The sequence below is a fragment of the Macaca thibetana genome, chromosome 6 (genome assembly GCF_024542745.1).
Source record: "Macaca thibetana thibetana isolate TM-01 chromosome 6, ASM2454274v1, whole genome shotgun sequence".
Taxonomy (NCBI): Eukaryota; Metazoa; Chordata; class Mammalia; order Primates; family Cercopithecidae; genus Macaca; species Macaca thibetana.
This window is the reverse complement of record NC_065583.1, coordinates 176,057,989-176,085,401: the sequence shown is the minus strand read 5'-3', so window position 1 is coordinate 176,085,401 and position 27,413 is coordinate 176,057,989. Positions and strand designations below refer to the sequence as shown.

Here is a 27,413-nt window from a genome sequence, read left to right as displayed (position 1 = left end):
GGCAGTCACTAGGACCGACCACGGCTCTGTCACTAGGAACAGGGGTCTCTCACTAGGACCTGGGGTCTGTCAGTCACCAGAGCCGGGGCCTATCCCTTGGGTCTGCAGCCTGTGGCTAGGACCTAGGGTCTGTCACTAGCGCCAGGGGTCTGTCCCTTGGGCCTGGAGCCTGTTACTAGGGTCTGGGGTGTGTCACTAGGGCCTGGGGTGTGTCACTAGGGCCAGCTGCTGTTTTAAAGGTAGCAGCAGCCTCGGTGCTCCCTTGTTCACTGCCCACGCCCACGGGGGGGTGGCGCCGACAGAGCCCACACGACCGCTCTCCACGTGGATGGCTGTGGGGTGGCTGAGCCTTGCTGGCAGAGGAGGCTGGTGGACAGGCCGTGCTCACATCAACAGGAGTGCCGGGTCAGAGGTTGAGGCAGGAGCCACAGAGCCAGTGGGAGCCACCACCCCTCTCAGCTCATCACCCCTCCCTGGGGCCTGAGACCCCAGAGTCAGCCCTCGGCCCTGCTCAGGCTCTGGCCTCCCTGGGAACCTCTGTCCTGGTCGCAGGTGTCCTGCAGGCCCCTTGGGTTGTGCTGGGCTGGACCAGGCCGGGGGTGACCTCTGAAGCTCCACCTGCCTTGGAGAAGCCACCAGCAGCTTCTCCAGCTGCACCCGCTGACCCAAAACAAAGCTGGCAGTTTCTGAGTCTGTGCACTTCCCCCTGCAGCGGAAGATGCAGGATGATCAGCCACTCAAGCCCAGCGTCCCCAGGGCACACTCGAGAGCACACCCCACCCAGAGGCCAGGCAGGCGCACACGGCCAGGTCTGCCCCAGGGTGCCCGTCCAGAGAGGTCACAGTCCTGAAAGGCCACGGTCCTGAGAGGTCCCCATTGTGAGAGGTCCCCAGTCCAGAGAGGTTGCCAGTCCTCAGAGGTCACTGTCCTGAGAGGTCACTGTCCTGAGAGGTCACTGGTCCTGAGAGGTCATCAGTCTTGAGAGGTCACTGAGAGGTCACTCGTCCAGAGAGGTCATCAGTCTTGAGAGGTCCCCAGCACAGAGAGGTCACTGTCCTGAGAGGTCACTGTCCTGAGAGGTCACTGGTTGATCCTGAGAGGTCACTGGTCCAGAGAGGTCGCTAGGATGGGGTCTCCAGGCCTGGGCTGAGGCTCTGCCCCAGAGAGGACCTGAGGTCGGGCTCCTGCTCTTCAGGGACCCTGAGGGCCAGAGCCAAGCCCAGGCTGAGTGCAGTCCCCAAGGAAGTGGGAGGAGGAGGGCAGGGCCGAGTCCTGTGGCAGCGCCCGCAGCACACCACACTTGGACCCTGGTCGTCTCACGTGGCGTCCTCCGGCCATCCTGCACGGGGCCATCGGGACCCCTGCCACTCACCACAACCGCGTGGCCTCAGACCCGGGCAGGACAGGGCAGGCTTCACACTATCCTAAGTCCCATGGGGTGGGAGGGACCCTGCACAAAGAACCTTCCGGTAAGGGGGGCAGGGGAGCAGGGGCTGCGCGGCCCCAGCCACCTCCACTCACTCTCCGCCCTCAGAAGAAGAGAGATGGGTGCACGGGAGCTTCTCGGGTCAACAGGGTGCACCCAGCACCCAGCCCCTGGTGCCCTCTGCCTCTGGGAACCACATCTTGGCCCCCATCTGCAGGATGTGGTCCCCGCAGCCCTCAGCACGGCCACTTTGGGGACGGCCACCGGAGCCCATCTGCACACAGGTGTAGGGATGAGAAGGCGGGGAAGTCACAGAGAAAACCCTCCCAGGCTACAGAGCAAACCCCTTCTGAGTGGGAGACTAAGGATTAAGGATGACAGGGAGACACAGGAGGGAGGATGGAACATTCCAGAGCACTAGGGCCGAGTATCCAGGCCACAGACGCCGGGGCCGTGGGCACCAACTTTGCCACCGAATGGCCACCGTGGGACGGAGGTGCAATGGGGCTCCCGGACTCTGCAAAGGACACTGCAGCGGAGACTCATCCTGGTCTGAGACGGCTGTCCGAGGCCCAAGTGAGAGTTAAACCACATCCCCAGTCAGTGCCCACCACCCACGCCAACACCATTTCTCTAAAGCACCACACAGAACATTCCGCCAACAGAGCATCCCAAAACGGAATAAAATAGATCCTGGCTGGCTCATCCCATCAACCACGTCCGAGACTCGGCAGCTGCAGATACGGTGAGACAGGCCTCCATTAAAGGCATATCCCATGGGGACAGCCAGGGCTCTCACGGGGGGCACAGCAGGTTAGAGAACACAGCTGGGGCTCTCACGGGAGGCACAGTGGGTTACAGGAGAAAACAGCCGGGGCTCTCACAGGGGGCAGAGCAGGTTACAGGACACGGCAGAACCAGGGGCTGGTCCCTCATCCAGCGCAGCTTCACTGAGCGCCAGATGCACGAGGACCATTCCCCACCCCAGCCCAGTCACTGCCCTTGGGTTGCCCTCAGGGCTCCAGGTCCAGGGCACCTGCAGGCAGCTGGGACCAGGCCAGCTCTGGGCCAGCGGTGGCCCCATCTAATCCCCAGAACCTGTGAATGCAACCTTGTTTGGAGAAAGGATCTGGAAATGAGATCATCCCGGATTATCCACGGCTGAGCCCTAAATCCAATGGTGAGTGTCTCTACCTAGAAAAGGCAGAAGAGAAGACACAGAGAAAAGAGGAGAAGGTGCTACAGGCTGAATTCGTCCCCTCCAAAATCCACACTGGAACCTAATCCCCACTGTGGTGGCATTAAGAGTTAGAGTCTTTGGGGGATGAGACTGAGCTATGGGGGCCAGGTTCCGAGGAATGACTGAGTGCCTTATCAAAGGGCTAGAGCATGAGGACATGGCAACCAGGCCCTGTCTTGGAAGCAGGGAAGGGCCCTTGTCAGACGCCAAGCCTGCCGGTGCCTTGATCTTGGACTCTCCAGCCTCCAGAATTGTGAGAAGTGAACATATCATTTCATAAATTACCATGCCTGGTTTTGTTACAGCAACACCCACGGACTAAGACAGTCGCCGTGAGGCTGGGACTGGAGTGACGCAGCCACACGCGCAGGACAACTGGAGCCACCAGGAGCTGGAAGAGGCAGGGAGGGTCCCCCCAAGCCTCCAGAGGAAGCTGACCCCTGAGATGCCTGGACACTGGGCTTCTGGTCTCCAGGACCATGGGGGAATGCGTTCCTGTTGTGTTAACCCCGGACTGTGTCAATTGTCAGCGGCCTCTGGACACAGTGACACAGTGGGTGGGACCAGAAGGCTCAGCATCCCTAATGGGGAACAGAGTCTGCGGAGGCCCTCAGGTAGCACTGAGAGGCCACAGGGGGCTCCAGAGGCCCCTGGGGGTCTGCTTAAGCCAGGATGGGTGTTAGGCCAGGGCTGCCAACAGCACCTGCCTTCTGAGACCCATCCAGCCTCCAGTTGCCCATTTTTAGGTGGAGAAAATGAAGGGTGCATATGTGGCTGGCGTGAGGAAAAGTCAGTTGATGGGAATTTGTTGATTTAAGGGAAGGTTCAGCTGTGTCTGCATGCTAAAGGTTGTCCTCCAGATCAGATCGAGAAGCCTCAGGAAGGTCATGCAAAAGAATTTCTGATGTCCTTGGCGTGGGGGAAAATTGTTACACGGACACAGAAAGCCTTGGCCCGCAGGAAAAGATTCTTAGAAGGCACCAGATTAAAAGAAAGGACTTCTGTTCATTGAAAAAATGTCATCAAGAGAGTGAAAAGGCAAACCCTAGAGTAGGAGATGTTTGCTACACACCACAAATGTTGGCTTGTCTCCAGAATATATAAAGAAACTGTACAGATCAATAAGAATTCAATACACAAAGCGCAGCTGGCTTGAAAAGGCCCCTCGGGGATGGGGTATCCAAGTGCCCAGTGCTCGGCGGGAAGCACTCAGCTTCGTTAGTATGACCAGGAAAATGCAAATCATAAGGCTTCCACACAGCCTTAGAAAAGGCTAAGACATTGCAAAGGCTGACAGTGGCAAGTGCCAGCAAGGACACGGGCCAACAGGAAACTGTGTGGGTGAATGGCTTCGACCCCTCTGGGAACTGCTTGGCATCATCTGATGAATGTAAAGACACACATGATCCCGGATCCAACGGCTCCACTTCCAGATTGACCCAAGAGACTCCTGCCCACATGCCCCAAAGAACATCCCAGGAATACCCACGACAGCTTCATCCCTAGTTGCCAAGAAAGGGAAACCGCGTGGACAGGCGCCTGCTGCCAGTATGGTGGTCTGAGGGACAGCGGGCGTCCCCGCGAGAGTGTGGGCAGCATAAGCGCGAGCGCCTGGGGCTCCTCGATGCAGTGTGGACGGACACTCGTGCACACTGTTGACCACGGTGAGCCGGCACAGCAGAGTGCCCACTGCGTGGCTTCTGGTTAAACGTTAAAAACACAGGCAAAGCCAGAGCACAGTGCTCAGGAATTGGTGATTCGATGAGAAAACAGACAGTGAGTAAGACCCCATCCCACTCCTGGAACACGAAGAGAGGCAGCCCACAACGACTGGCACTAGAACTGCAGGTGGACTGTGCCAGGTGCCAGCTGGGGCCCTCACAGCAGGCAGCCTGGGGACACGTGGGCACTGGCGAAGGTGGCAGGAATAAGCCTGGTGGGAGGTGAGGCTGAGATGAGCTTCACCCCAGTGGCTCCGCCCATGGCCCAGGCTCCTCTGGCACTGAGAAGGCAGAGGTGCCACCCCGCCGAGGAGCAGAGGAAACCGGCATTTGGGCAGCCTTAGGAGAAGCGGGGGCTGGTGTGCACAGGAGAGGATGGACGCCCCAGAAGCAGCCACGGTGGCCAGGTCACCTGTGAGACGCCATGGGTGGGAGATGCAGGTGGCTGTGCACAAGGCAGAGGGTGCTGGGAGCTCGCCTGTGTCATACGTGAGGGCACTTGGGCCAGGGCCTGGGTTGGAAGCCACGTCCAGACCCCATACGGGTGCTCGCTGCTCCTGTCCCCACTGACTGATGACTGATGGCCAGAGGGAGGCAGCGGGTGTGTGAAGTCGCCTGGCAGGTGCGGCTGTTGGTGGCATTCCCTGGGCAGAGGTCACATTGGACGTTTGTGAACAAATGAGCAGGTTGGGGTTACAGGTTATGGAATCTGGGAAATGTGGTCTGTGACGCCATGCGCACTGGGGGATCACGTGGAGCCCACATGGGTGGGCACCTTTGATCATGCCAAGAAGTCAGACGTGGGACACAGAGCCGGCCCGGAGGAACACACGCACCAATCCCTTCCCTGAGCCACGCTGAATGGGGAAAGGGCTCCAGGTGGCCTTAACCGCTGGGCTTAAAGAAAGGTTAAGAACCTCCCTTCCCTTCCAGAACCTCACTTTTCAACGACGTCAGCACAACTGGGGTCCTCAGAGGAGGCGCTCACCCTTCCACGATGGAAGGGAGAAGCCCAGCTTTCTGAACGGATGAGGCTGCAGAAGGCAGCTGGTATGATGAAAAGACAGAAAGCTTTGCCTGCTTCCACTCTTTTGAAAGATTTTTTATATTTCTTCCCCAAAGAAAGTCACACATTTGGACGTTCAGACATTAAATTACAATTCACAATTAAGTAGTGCTTAAGTTAAAGGAGCAACATGGAACCCAGAACAGTCTTAATTTGCATATCAGGAAATAAGATTTAGGGACAGCTGATGTTTTTCTTAATTCTTTTTCTGAGAACCGCGTGCCACTTTCCTGCGGGGTGCTGCCCTTCCCCAGGCGTGATTCCAGGGGGCTGCAGACCACAGAACCCGCCCCTCCCCTGGATCCAGCAGGGCCAATCAAAGCCATTCGCAGGCAGAGCCCTGCAGCACTGGGGAGGGGCTGCCCCACTGAGGAGGTGCTGCTGAGTTGATGTGCCCTGGAGGCCCTGGCAGGGAGACGGCCTGGAGGTGAAATGCCCAGGATGGGGAAGCCCTGGAGGGGGGAAGTCCTAGGGAGGGGTAAGCCTTGGGGGAGGAAACCCTGGGAGGGATGCCCTGGGGAGAGGGAAATCCCCTGGTGGGGGGAATGTGCTGGGGAGGGGGATTTCCCAGGGAAGGGGATACCCTGGGTGGGGATGGCATGTGCAGAGGAAGCCCTGGGTGGGGGGTATTCCCTGGGTGGGGGGATGCCCTGGGTGGGGGGGATTCCCTGGGTGGAGATGCCATGTGGGGAGGATGCCCTGGGTGGAGGGATGCCCTGGGTGGGGGGGTGCCCTTGGTGGAGATGCCATGTGGCGGGGATGCCCTGAGTGGGGGTAGATTCCCTGGGTGGAGAGGCCATGTGGGGAGGATTCTCTGGGTGGGGAATCCTTGTGGACGTTGTCCTGGGTGGTGGAGTCTTGGGGAAGGAATGGCCGAGGGGGTGGCTCTGGGAGGGGGGGTGGCTCTGGGAGGGGGCAGCTCTGGGAGGGGGATGTCCTGGGAGGGGGATGTCACCTTAGGGGGAAACCCTGTTGCCAATGCCCTAGGAGGGAATCCCTGTGTGAGAGATCATCTGGGTGGGGGCTGCCTCAGGTGGGGGATCATCTGGGTGGGGGCTGCCCTGGGTGGAAGATCATATCAGGGGCATGCGGTGGGTTATGGCCCTGTGGCACCCCCTAACACACACACACCAAGAAGAAAGTGGTCTCCCTAGGAGGAGGATCCATGCAGGGCATCTTGGGGTTTGGCTCGTGGATGCTGGGGACCAGGTCTGAGCCCCAGATGTGGCTGGGCCTGACCCAGGCAGCTCCACCCCTTCCTTCCCAGGAAACACCTTTTGCTCCAGCAGTAGGAACTAGGCGTGTGTAGATTCTGCTGCCTGATCCTGGCTCCTGGCTGAGGGTTTGTGGGCTCAGATGGACTTGACACCCGGCCGCAACCCTCCTGGGCGCAGCTTTCTGGCTCCCCCAGCCCAGGCGGAGGCAATGACTGACTCTCCTCACCCAGAGTGTTTTCCCGAAGGCACTTCTGCCTGAGGGCACCAGGCTGGGCCAGGTACTGCAGGGCGCTGACCAGCACTGGCCTGGGGCCCCCGAGAGCCCCAGATGGCATCCCTCTCACACAGTCCTCCTGTCTCACCACCAGCTATAAATAGACTCGGCTCTCTGCTGGCACAGCGTCTCCCAAGGAAGCTTTTAATTCTCAGCGTCCTCTGCAGGGAGTGGCTCCCACAGGCCTGGGAGGGAACAGACTGCCTGCTCTCCAGAGAGCTTCCCAGTCTCCATCTACGATGGGTTATCCTAATTTTCTTTAGGAAGTTCTGCTGAGCCCTGCGTGTGGCGCTTTGGCCTTTGTGCCCACGGAGGCCCCCTGCAGCCCCTCCCTCCCCGAGGCAGACCCTGCCCCCAGGCCTAGGGCAGCCACGGTGTGCAAATGAACCCTGTTGGGTCAAAAGATTTAGACCCAGGCCTAGGGCAGCCACTGCCAGTGTGAGGCTTGCAAATTAGGGTAGAGGGGTCAAAAGGAAGCCCCTTTTAGACCATTTCTATGAGCATTTCTATGCGCATTTCCACAATGAGCATTTATAACCTTGTATAATCGTTAAAACATGTATTGAAACTTCAGGGAATTCGGGAAGATGGACCAACCCCAGCTGTAAAATGAAAATGCAGCCAGTGACCAGGGAGCTTCCTCCACGCACACGCGGTCCAGTCCCCGTGACTTCATGCTTTGTGAAGATGCAGAGCGAGTTCATGCCGGCGCCTTTCGGAATCAGGGATCCCATTAGAAACCATGAAAGCTGCAGACCCCTCCCGGGAAACGCACACACCCTCCTGGAGCTCGCCTTCTGCAGCCGCTCCTGGAGCCCGCCCCTCCCCCACAGGCCCTCCGAGGATCACGTGGTGGGGAGGCGCTGGCACCCAGCTGCTGACAGGCGGGAGAGCCCAGTTCAAGGCGCCGGCATCAGGCTGCAGCTGCCTCACTCCCCTCCACTTCCTGCCCCTTCCAGGCCTCCGTCCAGCCCCATCTCCTAGTCCCAGGCCACAGGGAGCTGGGTCACCTGCCAGGGGCAGGGGCTGGCTGGGCGTGGGGGGAGACCTCTCCCCCAGAGAAGTCGGGCGGGCAGGGGTGGCCGGGGTGGGCTGAGGGGCCCAGTCCTCTATGGGTCTCCCAGGGGCCCTGCACGCAGAAGAGCCAATAAACATGCCAGGTGGATCAGCGGTGACACTGAGAGGGAACGCAAACCCCCACCCAAACAGCAGCGCCCAAACCCCATCCAAACAGCACCCCCGCAACCCCCATCAAAACAGCAGCCCCCCAACCCCATCCAAACAGCAGCCCCCAACCCCCATCAAAACACCAGCCCCCCAACCCCCATCAAAACACCCAAACCCCATCAAAACAGCAGCCCCCCAACCCCCATCAAAACAGCAGTCCTCCAACCCCCATCAAAACACCAGCCCCCAAACCCCCATCAAAACAGCAGCCCCTAAACCCCCATCAAAACAGCAGCCCCCCCAACCCCCGTCAAAACACCAGCTCCCAAACCCCCATCAAAACAGCAGCCCCTAAACCCCCATCAAAACAGCAGCCCCCAACCCCCATCAAAACAGCAGCCCCCAAACCCCCCATCAAAACAGCAGCCCCCACAGCCCATCCAAACAGCAGACCCCAAACCCCCATCAAAACAGCAGCCCCCAAAGCCCATCAAAACAGCAGCCCCCCAACCGCTATCAAAACAGCAGCCCCCCAAACCCCCATCAAAACACCAGCCCCGCCACGGCCGGGGAGGGACGCGCTTCTCACCTCCCTCGGCTCCGTTTACGTAACCGAAACCGCAGAATAAAGGGCTCCTCAGATCCTCGGGCGCTGCTCCCAGGGGTGCGGGAAGGTGTCCCGGCAGCGCCTCTCCATCGCCACAGGCCCGCGGGCGGTAGCCAAGGCCCGGGGAAGCCCGAGGCGCTGCGGGGGACGGTCTGACACCCCCACCTGCCGGGACGCGGTGGTGTCAGGACCCCGAGACGGCTCATTCTGGGCCGTTTCTATGGCCCGGGATCTCTCAAAACCCGCTGTGGGCTGTGGCTTCATTCCAGCCCTCCACGCCCTAATTTCCCACGCCTCACATTGGCGGCGGCCCCCTAGGCCTGGGAATAGGGAAACGGTTCGAGTCCCGGGCTGGGGAGGGCCTGGAGGGAAAGGCTGCAGGGGCGTCCCCGGCAGCGAAGAAAGGCCAAAGCGCCAGGCGCAGGGCCCGGAGACGGTGACAGACCTGTCCCTGGCGCGGCGGACGGTGACCCCCGCCCGCGGCCTTTGCGAAACCTCCCTGCCGCCTCCGGGCACCGAGCGCGCTGCGCTGAACTCCGGGCATCCCAATCCGGGGGCGCCAGGACGCGCGGGACGGCCCGGGAAGGGGGCTCGGGTGAGCGCGGGGGGCAGGGGCTGCGGCTCAGGTGGCTGCTGGGGCTGACGGGCCCAGTCTGCGCCCCTGGGTGTCCCCGCGCCGCGCCCGCAGGACCGAGCCCCGCGCCCGCTTACCTTGGAGACGCAGCGATTGCAGCGGCGGCGTCTCCGCGACTCGGCCGCGCGCGACCTGGTGCTCAGCGGAGCGCTCCCGCCGCGGCCCCGCGCCAGCCGGTCCCGCCCAGCCCCGCCCAGCACCGGGCCCGCCCCCGGCCCCCAACGTCCCGTGCCCGCCCCAAGCCCCGCCCCGCGCGCTCATTGGCAGCCCCGCCCCCGACGCCCCACCCGGCTCGGGGAACGCGCGGGGCGCACTGTGGCCTCTGCCATACAAGGCCGGTTCCGCGCAGGCCCCGCTGGCCACCGGGTATCCGCTCAGCGCAGGGCGCGGTCGACCCTCGGGCCGTGGGAACCGCTGGGCAGGGTGCGGCGGGGCCCCTCACCTGGTTCCGGGCCCCCCCGGGGACGACCGGACCCCGATCTCTGCGCCCCGCAGGACGCCCGTGGACGGTGCGGCGGGGGATGGATGGATGAGCGCGGACGCGGCATCCTGGGGTGGGGTGGGTTGGCGGCGAGGGGCGCGAGGACAGTGCTGGGCAACCCCCGACCGCGTCCAGTTCTTTAAAGAGCTGCAGACGGTGCAGGGAAGCGGCAGGGCCGGGCTGTGAAGGTGCTCGGACCCCAAGGCTGGGCGCAGGCCGGGGACTGGGCGCCCAGGTGGGGCACCGCGGCCGGGGGTCGGCCTGAGCAGGGAGCCAGGTCCATGCCGGGCGCGGAGCGCAGCTGCCTGGGACTGGGCCGCCCTTCCCGCAGAAGCGGAGAGCAGAGCGCGCATCCCCGCCCTCGGCCTCAGCCTCTGTTCTCCCTGCAGGGCGCCCGTGTGCAGCGCCACCATCCCGGCAGCTCTTCTAATCTCGCCTTTCTCTGGGCACCTGTGGCCCCGCGCCGCTAGACAGGCTTTGCGGAGGGGGCTCATTCTGCCCGGGGCTGACCGGCCCTCCGCAGGAGTTGGCTCCGCACAAGGTTCTGGGCCGAGCTGACAGGGCGGTTCTGTGGTGCCGGGTGCTGGGACTTGAGGGGCACAGGGGCCCCTGCCTTGAGGAGGCCGAGGCACAGCCCCCCAGGAGGAAGGGGTGCCTCTGGTGACTTCCAGCTCCACTGTGTCTGGTGCAGCTGAGCTCCTACCCCAGCCCCGACTCTGTCCCTACACCAGGTGTCCAGCAGGCCCTGGAGCCCACAAAGGCAGCAGGGGAAGTTGGGGTGCTGGGCAGGGGGTGCTGAGGCCTCAGAGCCCGGCGGCTTGGCCCCCACCCACCCCACGGTGGTCTCGGGCCCCACACTTCCTCTCCTCTCCTGTGGTTTCTCCTTCCACTCAGAACTGACCAGAGATGGGCTTCTGTGTAATTCTTCTGAGAAATTCCGCACTCAGAGCAGGGAAGTTGGGAGACCCCCCAAAGCTGTGCGGCGGCCAGGCTGCGGCTCCTGCTTCCCTCCTGCTCGGTGCGGGCTTGACTGCCTTCTTGTACCGCGGAGCCCGGGGCGCCTCCCCCTCGGGCAGTTCCTACTAACAGCATCAATGAAATAATGAAATGGTGTCTCCTTGGTGTGTTCTTACTGTCCTATTAGGCACAAGGTGACTCTTCAGTGCATTTTTCGAAACCTGTACAAACTCTCTTGACATAAACGCAGTGATTTTACAATAAAATTGCAGTGGGAGGTAACGTCAGGCTTCAGAGACAGACATGGTCCTGGAGCCTTTGTGAGGAGAGGAGAGGCAGGGGGCGCGGGGCGGCGTCCAGGGGGCTGAGCGAGGTCTCAGCAAGAGGACAGAACTGAGCCTTGGGCTGCCCTGGCCCCTGCGCAGGACACACAGTGACCGGGGCTGGGGTGGGCACCTGGTTCTACCGTCGGGAGTCGGGTGTTCATGGAGTCTACTTCCTTGTCTGCGGGTGAAATTTTGGTTTGGGGTCACGGATGTTATTTCCCAGCGGCAGTCGGTTCAGTCAGCACTTACAAAATCACCAGAAACGGGGGCACAGGATCTTGCCCAGTCGGGAGAGGTGGATCCTGATTCGGGACTCCAGGCTCTTCACCTGGCCATGGCTGCCTGTCCAGTGGCCCTTCCTGACCCCAGCTCTGGCTACACCACCAGACCTGGATGGCCTCCATTTACCCTGCAATTACTGAAAACTGACGCACAGCCAATGATGTGATCCACGCACAGTGTCCGGTTTTAAGACGTTTCCTGGGCTCCTGAGAAAATCACTACAAATGGGTTGAACAACAGGGGTTCCGTCCTAAGGCTTAGGAGGCCAGAAGTCCGATATCAAGGCCTGTGCGCTCAGGAGGTTCCCACCTCTTCCAGCTTCTGTGGCTCCAGGTGGTCCTGGGCGGTGGCCCCATGGCTCCACCTCCGCCCCTGTCCTCACGGGGCCTCCTTCCCAGAGTTTGTGTCTGTCTCCTCCTTTGCTTATCAGGACACCTGTCACTGGATTTAAGGGCCACCAGGATAAGCTGGGATAATCTCAAAATCTTTAATGGAATTACATCTACAAAGACCCTATTTTAAAGGTCTTACTCTGAGGTTCTGGGTCGATGTGGAATTTTTTGGGTGGGGAGCACTACCCCCGCAACACCAAAGCTTTTCCCAGCTCCACCTGTGGCGCCGCGCCAGTGACCAGCAGCGTTCACCGAGGCGCCAGTGACCAGCAGCGTTCACCGAGGCGCCTGCCTGCGGCTGTTTCCACGGTTTTCTGCACAGGTTCTGTGTCCGCAGTTGGGAGCACCAGGCCAGGCAGCTGTCACATAGGAGGAGGCCGGCTCTCAGGGACAAGCCCCTGCTGCCCAGCACCCTCCCCCACCCTGCCTGGGTTTGGCGTTGGGTTTTGTGGGCAGAGGTTCAGGCTGACAGTGGAGGTTGGGCAGGGCAGACACAGCGTGGTGGGTAGCACTGGAAGCCCTGGGCGGAAGCGATGGCGGAAGACGCTGGGCCATCCGGGTCTGCAGTGGGAGACCAGGACAGGAGCCCAGGTCCGTTGGGAGGCCCCATGCTGAAGATGGAAGCACAGGGAGTAGGGGGAGGAATGGACTCCTGGGGACAGACAGCAGCAGACATGAAAAGGCTTCCGACACCAAGTATGGGGATGCCAGGTCCCAGCAGCTGAGGTGGAGCCGCTCCCACCAGGCCTGCAGCTGGACCTGTCAGGCGTCCACCCACCCCTGGCAGCTGAATGTCCTTTGATGGCCTATGGGCTGAGCAGCTTCTTTGGGCCCCGTGGGGGTGTGGCCCACAGCAGGTGAGCAGTCACAGCCCCTTGAGAACCCTAAGCAGCTCCTGTGTGGGTCCTGGGCTGGGGACAAGCTACAGCCTGGGTGCATGGGGCCTGAGGGGGTGGTCAGTGTGACACCTGTCACTGAAGGAACGACATGCCTGCCTGGGTGTGGGTCCTGGAAAGGCTCATGGGGGTGTTGAAGTCACTCCCACGGGTCCTTGGCAGCTTAGGTAAAATGTCTGCGGGGATGTGGGTGTGCACGTGAGTGTGTGTGCACATGCATGCGTGTGTTTGTGTATTCCTGTGTGTGAATGTGCACCTGTAGGTGTGAGTATGCATGCTGGTGTATGTCGGTGTGTGTTCAGCTGCGTTATGTTCAGCTGTGTATTTGTGTGTCTCTGTGTGTTTGCACGAGTGTGTGCGTGTGCTTGTGTCTCTGTATGTGTGCATGTGTTTGCACCTGTATGTCCACCTGCTTGTGTGCCTGTGTGTGGATGTGTTCACATGCCCGTGTCTGTGTGTTTGTGTGTGTGCACGTGCCTGTGTGCCTGTGTGTGCCTGTGCCCGTGTGTCTTTGTGTGTGTGCATGTGTGTGTGTTTGCACCTGTGTGTGTGCACGTGCCTTGTGTGTTTGGGCTATGATTGCATCTGCTTATATTGTTTAAAGAAGCCAAGTTCAATTTTGGGGTTGGAATTGCTGTGGAACATGGAATGAAAGTGCAGGTTCTGGGTCTTGCTGCCAGGGAGCGACTCTGGCTCCGCTATCACACACCTGTGACCCAGAGAAGGGCATTTGAGCCTTGTGGCCTCACTGTTGCCACTGGTCAGATGCTGATGAGGAGGGGAAGCCACATGGGGGGTGTTCAGCCCTAGGCAGAGCTGCTTGGAGCACATTCTTAATATGCCAGCCATTGCTACCTCAGTTCCACAGCCGATGCTAGGGAAGAAGGATGCGGGGACACGGCAACAGGACAGTGTGCTGGGCAGAAAAGATGTGGACGGGAGCCCATGCCTGGCAGAGACACGGAGGACCAGAGAGAGGATGGCGTTGCAGAGCTGAGGGCCGCAGAGAAGGGGGGCGCTTGTGTCTGCAGTGGAGAGGACACACCCCAGCTGGCCGGGGCAGGGGCGGAGGCCCTGGGTGTGGCTGTCAGAGGCAGTGGGCAGTGAGCTCTGTGAAGCCGAGATGGCTCCAAGCAGACCACACGGAGCCTGGTTCGCTTCTGTCCCTGCAATTGTTTTCTCCGCTGCGGGAAGTGGCTTCACTTGTTGTGTTAATGCCCTGCACTCAGCCCAGGACTAGATGGATTCACAGCCAGATTCTACCAAACATATGAAGAACTAAAACCAATCCTTCTGAAACTATTCCAAGAAATTGAGAGGGAGGATATCTCTCTTTTCTATGAGGCCAGTATCACCCTGGGACCAAAACCAGACAAAGACAGAACAAAAAAAGAAAACTCCAGATCAATATCCCTGTGAATATAGACGTAAAAATCCTCAACAGAATACCAGAAAATAGAACCCGACAGCACATCAAAATGATAATGCACCTTGATCAGGTGGGATTTATCCCAGGGATGCAAATCAATAAATGAGACATGGCACATGAACAGAATTAAGGATAAAAACCATATGATCATCTAAATAGATGCAGAAAAAGCATTTGATCAAATTCAGTCTCCCTTCATGGTAAAAATTCTCAAAAACTAGAAATAGAAGGAACATGCATCAACATAATAAAAGCCTTACATGACAAATCCACAGCTGACATCATACTTAACGGGGAAAAGTTGAAAGTATTCCCTCTAAGAACTGGTACAAGACCTGGATGCCCACTTTCAGCACTCTTATGCAACATAGTACTGAAAGTCCTGGCCAGAGCAATCAGGCAAGAGAAAGAAATAAAGGGAATGCAAATTGGAGAAGAAGGAGCCCAAACTCTCCCTTTCTGTTGGTGAAATGATATTCTGTATAGAAAACTCTAAAGACTTGTATTAGTCCATTTTCACACTGCTGGTAAAGACATGCCTGAGACTCAGTAATTTATAAACAAAAAGAGATTTAATGGACTCACAGTTCCACATGGCTGGGGAGGCCTCACAATCATGGGAGAAGGCAAAAGGCACATCTTACCTGGCAGCAGGCAAGAGAGAGAATGAAGGCCAAGTGAAAGGGGCTTCCCCTTATAAAACCGTCAGATCTCGTGAGACTTATTCACTACCATGAGAACAGTATGGTGAAAGCTGCCCCCATGATTCAATTATCTCCTACCAGATCCCTCCCACAACACATGGGAATTATGGCAGCTAGAATTCAAGATGAGAGTTGGGTGGGGATACTGCCAAACGTATTAAGACTCCACCAAAAAACTCTTAGATTTGATAAATAAATTCAGTAACATTTAAGGATACAAAATTAATGTACAGAAATCAATAGCATTTTTATACACCAATAACAATCTGGCCAAGAACCAAATCAGGAAGGTAATCTCATTTATTATAGCTACAAAAAATTACCTAGATATATATTTAACCAAAGAAGTGAAAGATCTTTATAAGGAGAACTACAACACATTGTTTAAAGAAATCATACATGACACAAACAAATGGAAAAGCATCCCAGGTTTATGGATTGAAAGAATCAACATTGTTAAAAATTATCATACTGTTCAAAGGAATCAACAGACCCAACACAGTCTCTATCAAATTAGAAAAAAAATCCTAAAATTTACATAGAACCCAAAAACAGCCCAACTAGCCAAAGCAATCCAAAGCTAAAAGAACAAAGCTGGAGGCATCACATCACCTGACTTCAAATTATATTACAAGGGTATGCTAACCAAAACAGCATGGCAGTAGTACAAAAATAAACATATAGATTAATGAAACAGAATAGAGGACTCAGAAATGAAGACACAAAGTCCATAAAAAGATACATTGAGGAAATGACACCCTTTTCAATAAACGGTGCTGGGAAAACTGGATTGGCATATGCAGAAGAATGAAACTGGACCAACACCTCTCACCATATACGAATGTTAACTCAAGATGGATTGAAGACCTAAACGTAAGACCAAAATCTGTAAAAATCCTAGAAGAAAACTTAGGAAAAATTCTTCTGGACATTGGCCTAGGCAAATAATTTATGACCAAGTCCTCAAAGCAATTGCAACAAAAACAAAAATAGACAAATGGAACTTAAACTAAAAACCTTCTGCACAGTGAAATAAACTATCAACAGGGTAAATAGACATGGGAAAATAGTTGCAAAGTATGCATCTGACAAAGGGCTAATATCCAGAATCTACAAGGAAGTCAAACCAAATAACCCCATTAAAAAGTAGGCAAAGGATATGAACAGACATTTTTCCAAAGAAGACACAAAAGTGGTCAAAAAATATGAAAAAATGCTCATCACTAATTATCAGAGAAAGGCAAATTAAAATCACGTGCGATATACCATCTTAGACCAATCAGAATGGCTATTATTAAAGTCTAAAAACAAGAGATTTTAGTGAAGATGTGGAGAAAGGGGAATGCTACTGGGAATGTAAATCAGTATAATCTTTCTGGAAAACAGTATGGAGATTTCTCAAAGAACTAAAAATAGAACTACTATCTGGTTCAGCAACTCTACCACTCGGTATATACCCAAAGGGAGAGACTTAATTATATGAAAAACCACCTGCACTTGTATGTTTATCACAACACTATTCACAACAGAAAAGATAATGGATCAACCTAAGCATCCATCAGTGGAGGACCGGTTAAAGAAAATGTAGCATATATACACAAGGTAATACTATCCATCCATAACAAAGAATGAAATCATATCTTTTGAACAACATGGATAGAGGCCATTATCCTGAGTGAAATAACTCAGAAACAAAAAGTCAAATACCACATGTTCTCACATATAAGTGGGAGCTAAACAATGTGTACACATGAACATATGGAGTGGAATAATAAGACACTGGACACTCCAAAAGGTGGGAGGGTGGAAGGGGGTGAGAGTTGAAAAATTACTTATTCAGTACAATTGTTCACTATTCAGGCGATGGGTAAACTAAAAGCCCAGATGTCACCACTATGCAATATATGCATGGAAGAAATCTGCACTTCTACCCCTTACATCTATAAACACTTTAAAACTCTGTTCTTAAATAACTGCATCTCAGAATGAGATTTTATCTTATCTGCATCCCCGAATAAGATTTACCTAGGTGTGGATTCCTTCTTTTTATTTATGCAGCTTAATTAACTCATCATATACCTGTGGATTTGTGTCTTTTGTCAGTTCTGTGAAATCCTCAGGAATACTGATAGGACTCCAGAAATATCCAACACCAGAGAAGGCAACAATTTTTGACATCCAATCAGAAATATTAGGCATACAAACAAGTAGGAAAATAGGAGCCACAAGAAGACAAATTAGTCTATTAAAACTGATCCAGAACAGACTCAAGGGCATTAAAACAATATCAAAACTCTATTCCACATACTGTAAAAGTTAATTTGAGGCATGGAAGATATAACAACACTCTGGATCACTGTTCTAGAGGTGAAAGCTACAATGTATAAAATAAGAACTGCACTGCATGGGATTAATGGCAGATTAGATGTTAAAGAAGAAAAGATTATTCATCGTGAAACCATAGCAATATAAACTATCCAAAATGAAACCAAAAGAAAAGAGGATTAAAAAAATTTAAGCTAAATTATCTGTAATCTGTCGGACAACTTCATGTGGCTTAATATATATTTAATTGAAGTCCCTGAAGGAGAGAAGAAAACATGAGGAATGAGGGTAGTGCATTAAAAAAGATGTTTGGGGCCGGGTGCGGTGGCTCAAGCCTGTAATCCCAGCACTTTGGGAGGCAAAGACGGGCGGATCACAGGGTCAGGAGATCGAGACCATCCTGGCTAACATGGTGAAACCCCGTCTCTACTAAAAAGTACAAAAAAAAACTAGTCAGGCGAGGTGGCGGGTGCCTGTAGTCCCAGCTACTAGGGAGGCTGAGGCAGGAGAATGGCGTGAACCTGGGAGGTGGAGCTTGCAGTGAGCTGAGATCTGGGGACTGCACTCCAGCCTGGGTGACAGAGTGAGACTCCGTCTCAAAAAAAAAAAAAAAAAAAAAAGACGTTTGGAAAAATAATGACTTCTTTTTCCAAATTTGACGTAAACTATAAACCTACAGATGCAAGAAGTTGAATGCACCTCAAGCACAAGTACCATTGAATAAAATTACATCATGTCTCATTATAATCAAATTGCTTAATCCCAGTGATAAATAGAAATGTTAAAAGCAGACAGGAATAACTGTCAGACAAAATATGTAAAGGGAAACACTGGTCCATCCCATAGAAGTTATTTGAGACTTGTTGAAGCCAGCAAGCAGTGTTTTGGGCAATATTCCTTGTGTGACTAAGGAGAACGCACATTTTCTATTAATAATAAATGTGCTTCCAGTTCCACTGCTGTCCAATAAATCAAGCCTGTTGATGGTGTTGTCCAAATCTATAGTTTTATTATTTTAAAAATATGGTTGACCTAACAGTGATTGAGAGTGGCACTGAAAACTTCCACGAGTGATAGTGAATTTCTAAAAATTATTCCCTGTAGGCTCTGTGTTTGCTTTACACATTTTCCATCAATAAAAACATCTTTTTTGATGTCCCATAGTGTAGGATTGTTGGTGGTAAACTTGGCTTTTATTTATCTGAAAATATGATTAATTTGCTCTTTTTCCTAAAGATAGTGTTGCTGGATACATAATTCTAGGTCAAAAGTGTCTTTTGTTGTTGTTGTTGCAACATGATTTATCTATCTACTGTTGTTACGATTAACACATCTGCTGTCTAATTGCTTTCCTTCTGTGGATGATTTGTTGTTTCTTTCTGGTTATTTTTAAAGTTAGATTTTCTTCTGTGTTCCGCCTTACCCTACAATGTATCTAGGCCTGGATTTCTTATTTTCATTTGTGTAGCTTGTCATGAATTATTCATCATGAATACCTATGGATTCAGGTCTTTTGTCAGCAATTACCCAGGTTCAGTTATTTCTTTATAGCAATGCAACAATGGGTTCATTCAGAAAATTGGCACTGAGGAGCAGGACACTGCTCTAAAGATACCTGAAAATGTGGTAGCAGGTTTGGAACTGGGTAATGAGCAGAGGTTGGAAGACTTTGGAGGGCTCAAAAGAAGACAGAAAAGTGAGGGCAAGTTTGGAACTCAGTGACTTAATAAGTGGCTGGAACCAAAATGCAGATAGAAATATGGATAATGAAGGCCAGGCTGACAAGGTCTCAGATGAACAGGAGGAAGTTATTGGGAACTGGAGCAGAGGTCACCCTCCTGTGCCTTAGCAAAGAGCTTGGCTGCATTGTAATTGTGTCCTAGTGATCTGTGGAAGTTTGAACTTAAGAATGGTAACCTAGGGTGTCTGGCAGAAGACATTTCTAAGCAGCTAAACATTCAGAAGTGGCATGGCTGCTTCTAACAACCTGTGATCAGATATGGGAGCAAAGGAATGACTTCAAGTTGGAATTTATACCTACAAGGAAAGCAGGGTGTAAAAGTTTGGAAATTTTGCGGCTTAGCCATGTGGTAGAGAAAGGAAAAAATGTTTTCAGGACAGGAATCCAAACAGGCTGCAAAGCAACCACTTAGAGAGATTTGCATGGCTAAAAGGGAGCCAAGTGCTAATATCCAAGACAATGGGAAAAAGACCTTGAAGACATTTCAAAGATCTTTGCAGCAGCCCCTCCCATCACAGGCCCAGAGGCCAAGCAGAAAACAATGGCTTAATGGGCCAGGACTAGGGCCCTGATGCCCTGTGCAGCCTGGGGACACTGGTACCTGTATCCCAACTTCTTCAGGTGGTTCAGTGGTGGTTCAACAGTCTCCAGGTACAGCGTGGACTGCCGCTCTAGAGGGTAAGCCTTGGTGGCTTCCAAGTGGTGTGAAATCTGCAGGAACACAGAACGCAAGAGTGAAGGGGGATTGGCGGCTTCCCTCTAGATTACAGAGGATGTGTGGGAAAACCTGGCTGCCCAGGCAGAAGCCTGCTGCAGCAGCAGAGCCCTCACAGAGATACTCTATGAGGGCAATGCTGGGAGGAAATGTAGGGTTGGAGCCCACATAGAGTCCCCACCAGGGCACTGCCTCGTGGAGCTGTGGGTAGAGGGCTTCTGCCCTCCAGAGCCCAGAATGTTTGATCTACTGGCAGCTTGCAGCCTCAGCCTGGAAAAGCCACAAGTACTCAACTCTAACCCATGAGATTGGCTGCAGGGGCCACAAGCTGCAAAGACACCGGGGTGGAGCTGTACAAGGCCTTGGGAGCCCACGCCTCACACCAGTGTGCCTCATGGAGTCAAAGGAGATTATTTTGGGAACTTTAAGGTTTAATGTCTGCCCTGCTGAGTTTCGGACTTGCTTGGGGCCTGTGGCCTCTTTCTTTTAGCCAATTTCTTCCTCTTGGAATAGGTATGTTTACCCAGTACCTGTACCATCATTGTATCTATTGTATCTGGGAAGTAAATAACTTGTTTTCGATCTCATAGGCTCATAGGTGGAAGGAACTCATCTCCAGGGGAGACTTTGGACTTGGCATTTTTGATTGAGTTGATCCTGGAATGAGTTTAGACTTTCAGGGACTATTGGGAAGGGATGATTGCATGTTGCAAGGTGAGTTGGACATGAGATTTGAGGGACCAGGGGTGGAATAATATAGCTTGGATTTTTGTCCCCTCCAAATCCCATGTTGAGATGTAAACCCCAGTGTTGGAGGTGGGGCCTGGTGGGAGGTTTTTGAATCATGGGAGCAGGTTCCTCATAAATAGTTTAGTGCCATCCCCTTGGTGATGAGTGAGTTCTTGCTCTGGTAGTTCACTTGAGATCTGGTCATTTAAAAATGTATGCCCGCCCCCAACCCCACCACTCTCTCTTGCTCCTGCTCTCACTACATGATGTGTTGGTTGCCAACCTACCTTCTGCCACGATGAAAGCTTCCTGAGCCTCACCAGAAGCCAAGCAGATACCAGCACCGTGCTTCCTGTACAGCCTGCAGGGCTGTGAGCCAGTTAAATCCGTTTTTTTTTTTTTAAATAAATTACCCAGCCTCAGGTATTTCTTTATAGAAACACAAAACAGCCCAATGCATGTAGTAACTTAGAGATATATTTAGAAAACGGATTATCTTTTAAAATATGACTGCAGACTAAAATGCAGAGTTCATTAAAATACAGATGATGACTGTGGTTCTCTGGTCTTCTCTTGACTCTTGTTGTCTACTAAGATAAGAAGTCTGGGCTAGGCTGAAGAACTCAGAATCCAGGTCTGGGGTTTCGCAGTACTGTGCTCCCATTTCTCAGTACTGCACTCCATCTCCCAGTACTGTGCTCCCATTTCCCAGTACTATGCTCCCATTTCCCAGTACTGTGCTCCCATTTCCCAGTACTGTGCTCCCATTTCCCAATACTGTGCTCCCATTGCCCAATACTGTGCTCCCATTTCCCAGTACTGTGTGCTCCATTTCCCAGTACTGTGTGCTCCATTTCCCAGTACTGTGCTCCCATTTCCCAGTACTGTGCTCCCATTTCCCAATACTGTGTGCTCCCATTTCCCAGTACTGTGTGCTCCATTTCCCAGTACTGTGCTCCCATTGCCCAATACTGTGTGCTCCCATTTCCCAGTACTGTGCTCCCATTTCCCAGTACTCTACACTCCCATTTCCTAGTACTGTGTGCCCCCATTTCCCAGTACTATGCTCCCATTTCCCAATACTGTGTGGTCCAATTTCCCAGTACTGTGTGCTCCAATTTCCCAATACTGTGTGCTCCCATTTCCCAGTACTGTACTCCCATTTCCCAGTACTGTGCTCCCATTTCCCAGTATTGTGTGTTCCCATTTCCCAGTACTGTGTGCTCCATTTCCCAGTACTATACTCCCATTTCCCAGTACTGTGTGTTCCCATTTCCCAGCACTGTGCTCCCATTTCTCAGCACTGTGCTCCATTTCCCAGTACTGTGCTCCCATTTCCCAGTACTGTGTGCTCCCATTTCCCAGTACTGTGTGCTCCCATTTCCCAGTACTGTGCTCCCATTTCTCAGCACTGTGCTCCATTTCCCAGTACTGTGCTCCCATTTCCCAGTACTGTGTGCTCCCATTTCCCAGTACTGTGTGCTCCCATTTCCCAGTACTGTGCTCCCATTTCCCAGTACTCTGCACTCCCATTTCCCAGTACTGTGCGCTCCCACTTCCCAGTACTATGCTCCCATTTCCCAATACTGTGTGGTCCAATTTCCCAGTACTGTGGGCTCCCATTTCCCAGTACTGTGTGCTCCCATTTCCCGGTGCTGTGTGCTCCCATTTCGCAGTACTGTGTGCTCCCATTTCCTAGGACTGTGCTCCCATTTCTCAGCACTGTGCTCCCATTTCTCAGTACTGTGCCCACAGGTGTGAGCCAACGTGCCCGGCCCATCAGCTCTTCTTGAGCAGCAAGAGGCCCTGCAGCTGGCTGGCTGGCTGGACAGCACAGTTAAGCAGGTGGCCGCATCTCTGCAGTTGCTGGCAGCCCATCGTCCTGGAGATGTAACCCCGCCTGCCAGGCTTGCTCTTCTTTGGTTGTGATGAAGATGATGACAGTGATGGATGCTGGGCTGTGAGGGTCCTGGTTCCTTCGAAGGACATACAGGGGCTTCTGAGATGATGGGCTCTGGCTGCTGGCCTGTGGCATGTGTAGGAGCAGGAGGCTTTGCAAGGCTCTGAGATGATGGGCTCTCGTTGCTGGACTGTAGCATGTGTAGGAGCAGAAGGCTTTGCAAGGTAGACTCTCCAGGCAGGACTTTGATGCAGGGTGGGGTTTCAGGGTGGAAGACTGGATCACAGGCACCTCCACTTCTGCAGGACAAAACAAAGTCACTCTCTGAGCAGCCACCAGGGACGGAGCTCAGGTCTCCTTGTGATGGAAACCCACCAGTGGCTTTTACCCCACCCTCTTCCCTGGAGAGGCAGGGCTGGCTTCCGGGAGGATCATCACCTTGGCTTAGCCCCACTTCCCAGCTGGGTCTAGTGAGAGTCCTCCTGAGCAAGGCTCCTGCCCTCCCCATCCTTCCAGAAAGCTTAGAGATGAGTGCATCACCAACATAGGCCATTTTCTATTGTTCTTCTTGGGAAATGCATCTTTTTGAAAGACAACCCATCTTTTTTTTTTTTTTTTTTTTTTTTGAGATGGAGTCTCGCTCTGTCGCCCAGGCTGGAGTGCAGTGGCCGGATCTCAGCTCACTGCAAGCTCTGCCTCCCGGGTTTATACCATTCTCCTGACTCAGCCTCTCGAGTAGCTGGGACGACAGGCGCCCGCCACCACGCCCAGCTAGTTTTTTTGTATTTCTTTTAGTAGAGACAGGGTTTCACTGTGTTAGCCAGGATGGTCTCGATCTCCTGACCTCGTGGTCTGCCCGTCTCGGCCTCCCAAAGTGCTGGGATTACAGGCTTGAGCCACCGCGCCCGGCCAAGACAACCCATCTTTTATCACTAGATATTTTAAAAAATATTTCTCTGGCCGGGTGCGGTGGCTCACACCTGTAATCCCAGCACTTTGGGAGGCCGAGGCAGGTGGATCACGAGGTCAGGAGATCGAGACCAGGAGATCTGGCTAACACAGTGAAATCCCGTCTCTACTTAAAATACAAAAAATTAGCTGGGCGTGGTGGTGGGCGCCTGTAGTCCCAGTTACTCGGGAGGCTGAGGCAGGAGAATGGCGTGACCTGGGAGGCGGAGCTTGCAGTGAGCCGAGATCATGCCACTGCATTCCAGGCTGGGGTATAGAGCTCTATATATATATATAGAGAGAGAGAGAGAGAGAGACTCTGTCTAAAAAATATATATATACATAGATTATATATATATTTCTTTGTTTAGGGCATTTATCAATTGAATTATGTTGTGTCTAGAATTTTATTTACCCTTCTTGGATTCACTGCACTTTATAAATCTGTGAGTTGGTGTCTTCTAACAATGTTGGCAAATTCTCAGCCAAATCTCCTTAAATACAACCTCTTGCCAATTTTCTCTTTTCTCTTTCTGGGACTCTAACTAAACATAACATAGTCTTCAAACGGTATTCTCATTAATGTTTTCGACATTTCGCATTTCTGTCACTTTGTGTCTATTTCAGTAATTTGTTCAGCTCTAGATTCTAGTTCTCTAATTCACTTTTCAATTGTGTCTAATTTGTTGTCAAATCCATCCATCAATTTAAAAAATTTGTATTAGTTTTATTTGGTATTTTTCTCATTTGTATTAGTTTTATTTGGTATTTTTCCAAATCTGCTTGGTAATTTAAAAAATAGTTTTCTGTTCTCTCCAGATATTTTTGAGTTTGTGTTTTCTTTATGTTTTGGTCAGCCAAATTCAGTATCTGAAGTATTTGTGTGTCTGTTTCTACTATGGTTTCTGTTGCTTCTCACTCATAGTGCTTTGTTTTCACGTGTGGTGAGTTATTTTTCATTGAGAGTTGCTCATTTGCTTGTAGTTTTATTTGTAAGAAATCTTTGAGCCGTAGGATGAAGGTTTGTTACTCATAAGGAATGATGCTTGGCCCCTGGGAATGATCAGTGCAGAATCACTCTACGTTAAACTCTCCGCTTGGGGAGTTTCAGTCACTCACCTCGCACACAGTTAGGGACAACCTGTTGCTCCAAATACTCGGCAGTGTTTTTTCTCTCTTTCTTTCAGCTCTAGGGCTCGAGATGACTGATCACTCCTGATTTCTTTGCGGGTGGAGAAGTGAGTTGCTTCTACTTTGCCACTGCAATGAGGGTACCGCCATCTGGGGGTGCCAACTTTAAGAGATTACTGATTGGCTTGCCATTTTGGCTGTGCTCTCAGCTTGATCTTCTCTTTTTGTCTCTTGTAAAGCTGAAAATGAAGTTCACCAGGTTTCCCAAACGCCCTCGGGGCAAAGGCCAGCTGCACTCCCCACTGGGTTTCTCTCTGGGTTCCTCTGTGCCTTCAGTCCCGGCCTGAAAATTCCTTATGTCGCCTCAGTTCATTGATGCCTTTAAGAATACTTACCCTCACACTCACATGGACGCGGACACACACGCGCACACACCCCCTAACTTCTCGCACTCACATGTACCCGGACACGCACACGCGCACACACACAACCCTAACTTCCTCGGACACGCACGCACACACACAAGCCCCTAACTTCCTCAGTTTTCAGAGCATTCTCCGATCCTCGTAAGTGACTTGCCACATGACTAGAACCTCAGGCTTCATATCACTACCTTCTTTCTTTCCCCTTCCTTTTCCCTTTATGCCATCAGTCTGTATTCCACGATCTTTAAAATCTACCTTAAGTCCTTTCTGGGATTACATAAAAATCAGACAACTCTCTTAGCCACCATCTCCTTTTCTAGAGATAGGAGTGACTGACTCCTACCCACAGGCACTTTGAGAAGGGGAAGGCATACTGAAGACGTGTTTCATGTGGGCTACAGTAATTCACAACTGTAAGATGTTATCACAGCCAACATCTGCTTAAAACCTTAGTGGTGAATACTTTTTTTTGAATGAGGCTAAATCATTTCAAAAGCACCCCAGGAAGACCACATGCTTTAGAAATGATTTAGCCTCATTCAAACATAATACAAACGATAAAGAACATGCAAACAATAAAGAATGTGACCTGAAATTATCCATAACTTCAGCAGACAAGCTGTGGTTGGCTGAGTTTGAGCTTCCATAAAACACACTGAATCATCTTGTTTCAATCACTAATCAAGCTCTGCCATGGGAACTTGCTGTTTGCTATGGTTTGGACATCTGACCCTTCCAAACCTTATGTTGAAATTTGATCTCCAGTGTTGGAGATGGGGCCTCATAGGAGGTGTTTGTGTCATGGGGTGGACCCCTTACGAAGAGAGTAAAGCCCTCCCTCTGAAGGGAGTGAGTTCAGCTCCAGTAGTTCTTGCTCTAACCAACGCATGGGCTCTTGTTGAAAAGGGCCTGGAGCCTCCTCCACCCCTTCGCCTCCCCTCTCTCCATGTGATCTCTGCACATGTCAGCTCCCTTCACCTTCTGCTGTTGGCGGAAGAAGGCTGAGACCATCACCACATGCGGGGTTCAATCTTGAACTTTTCAGCCATCAGATTCACAAGCCAAATACATTTTTTTCTTTATAAATTACCCAGGGTCAGGTGTCTCTTTGTAGTAACACCAATGGACTAAGACACCCCTTGTGTCCATCAATGTTAGCCACTGTTGCTCACGGCAGGGAGTCCACGGCTCCATTTGATGCTCACATGGAAGGATGTCCACAGCAGCTGTCAGTTGTTTGCAGATGATTTGCAAGTTGACGCATCAGCCAAGTGTCCAGCTCCACTTCTCGGGCTCTGCTACTCCTCAGCCGTTTCACTGTTGCACACAGAGGGAATGGTGGGAGAAGCACGTAGAATCAGGTGCTGTTCTGTAGACATTCTACATGAACTCAAGTTGTAGCTTCTTAAGTTTGTCCTCCATATGACTGAGACAGTTTTTTACAGCACCACTTTACTTCATCTTTCCTTGAAAGATTTTAATTTTGCAATACATGGTCAGTTTCTTGCAATCTTTCCATATCTCATTCAGCTCCCCTTTGATCTCAGGGGATTTGTCTTCTCATCTCAGCTTGTCTCCAATTATGATTTTGGCTCCTGCCTCATTAAGCCCCTGTGCTATGCATCTCAAACACTGTTTTTCTAGAGAACAATTTTCCTAGGTTTGCTGTCTCTCTGGGCTTTCCTGGTGATGTCTATTCCCAGTTCTGCAACATTTTCACAGGATATACACAGAACCATCAGTCCTGCCCTCTTGTCCTCTAGGGTGCTGGTCAGGGCTGTGCTGCTGGGAGACCTTGACCTTCCTCAGGGCTCCAAGGCACCCAGCCAGCTGTGGGAAGCTGCCGGGAGCACAGGAACTCTGAGGATCCCAGGGCTCTTGATGTTTTCCCCAATCACAGGACTTTTCTTGTATGGACTTTTCATGCCTTTGAGGATTCAGTGTGCCCTATACCCTTTTCCTGTCCAGCTGGTTTTTGCGAGGTGCTTCTCTGAAGCATTGTGAGACAGCAGGTACTGAATGGTAGAGTTCAGGGTGCAAAGGAGCTTGCCTTGCCTTGGAAAGCACAGGTAACAGCTTAGAGAAAGGGCTGAGGTCTCATTTTCAGATACAATCATGTCTCGTGTTTCTTAGCTGAGGGGATATAGAAGTGGAGGGACAGCATGCTCCTCTGTTTTCAAGTGCTCAGCTTCCTATTCTGATGGCAGAGCATGGCTGGATGGTTTCCCAACTCATGTGTGTGCCTCATAGCAAATTCCTTTAGCCTTCTAGTGAGTAAACTTTCCCCCTGATTCTGGAAGTCAATGATCATTTGTTTCACAGTTAAATTTCGCTGCATTCTATGGATCGTCCTAAAGGTTTGAGCAGAAAGCTCGGATAGGTAGGGTCAGAGGCTTCTAATAGAAATCATCTTAAAATGGCAGGTGTTCATTATTTAAAATTCTTAGATAAGTACAATTGGGTGAAAATAATTCTTAGTTTAGACTTAAAGGCAAGTATGAAAATGAGCGGTCTACAATTTATACATTGTTTACTGCCGAGAAAATAAAGATGAATTGATATTTTCATACCTCGTCTGCCATGCACTACTTCTACAGACGGACACGTGGCTCACATTCTGGGGTTACTGTTGACATCAAGAGACAAGGAAACAGCAAGCATCCTAGCCCTTGAGTTTGCA

At 52.2% G+C, this 27,413-nt stretch overlaps 2 protein-coding genes across 76 annotated transcripts in view; both read right to left on the bottom strand.

Annotated features, from left to right (window-relative positions):
* The window catches only part of TPPP (tubulin polymerization promoting protein), a 33,346-nt gene extending 24,216 nt beyond the window's left edge, over positions 1–9,130 (bottom strand). For all 50 annotated transcript variants that reach the window (XM_050795237.1, XM_050795259.1, XM_050795218.1 and 47 more), the window contains exon 1: positions 8,701–9,130. In XM_050795237.1, the coding sequence (XP_050651194.1) occupies positions 8,701–8,924 (224 nt within the window). In that variant the 5' untranslated portion in view covers positions 8,925–9,130. The remainder of the gene's footprint in view (positions 1–8,700) is intronic.
* An 11,656-nt stretch (positions 9,131–20,786) lies between these two features.
* LOC126957414 (probable palmitoyltransferase ZDHHC11B) overlaps positions 20,787–27,413 on the bottom strand; it is a 167,020-nt gene continuing 160,393 nt past the window's right edge. For 12 of the 26 annotated variants that reach the window (XR_007726743.1, XR_007726756.1, XR_007726758.1 and 9 more), the window contains 2 exons: positions 24,297–26,050; positions 20,787–22,528 (listed from right to left, as the gene is read on the bottom strand). The gene's annotated coding sequence lies outside the window, so the exon portion shown is untranslated. The remainder of the gene's footprint in view (positions 22,529–24,296; positions 26,051–27,413) is intronic. The other 14 variants (XR_007726763.1, XR_007726767.1, XR_007726750.1 and 11 more) reach the window with 8 other exon arrangements.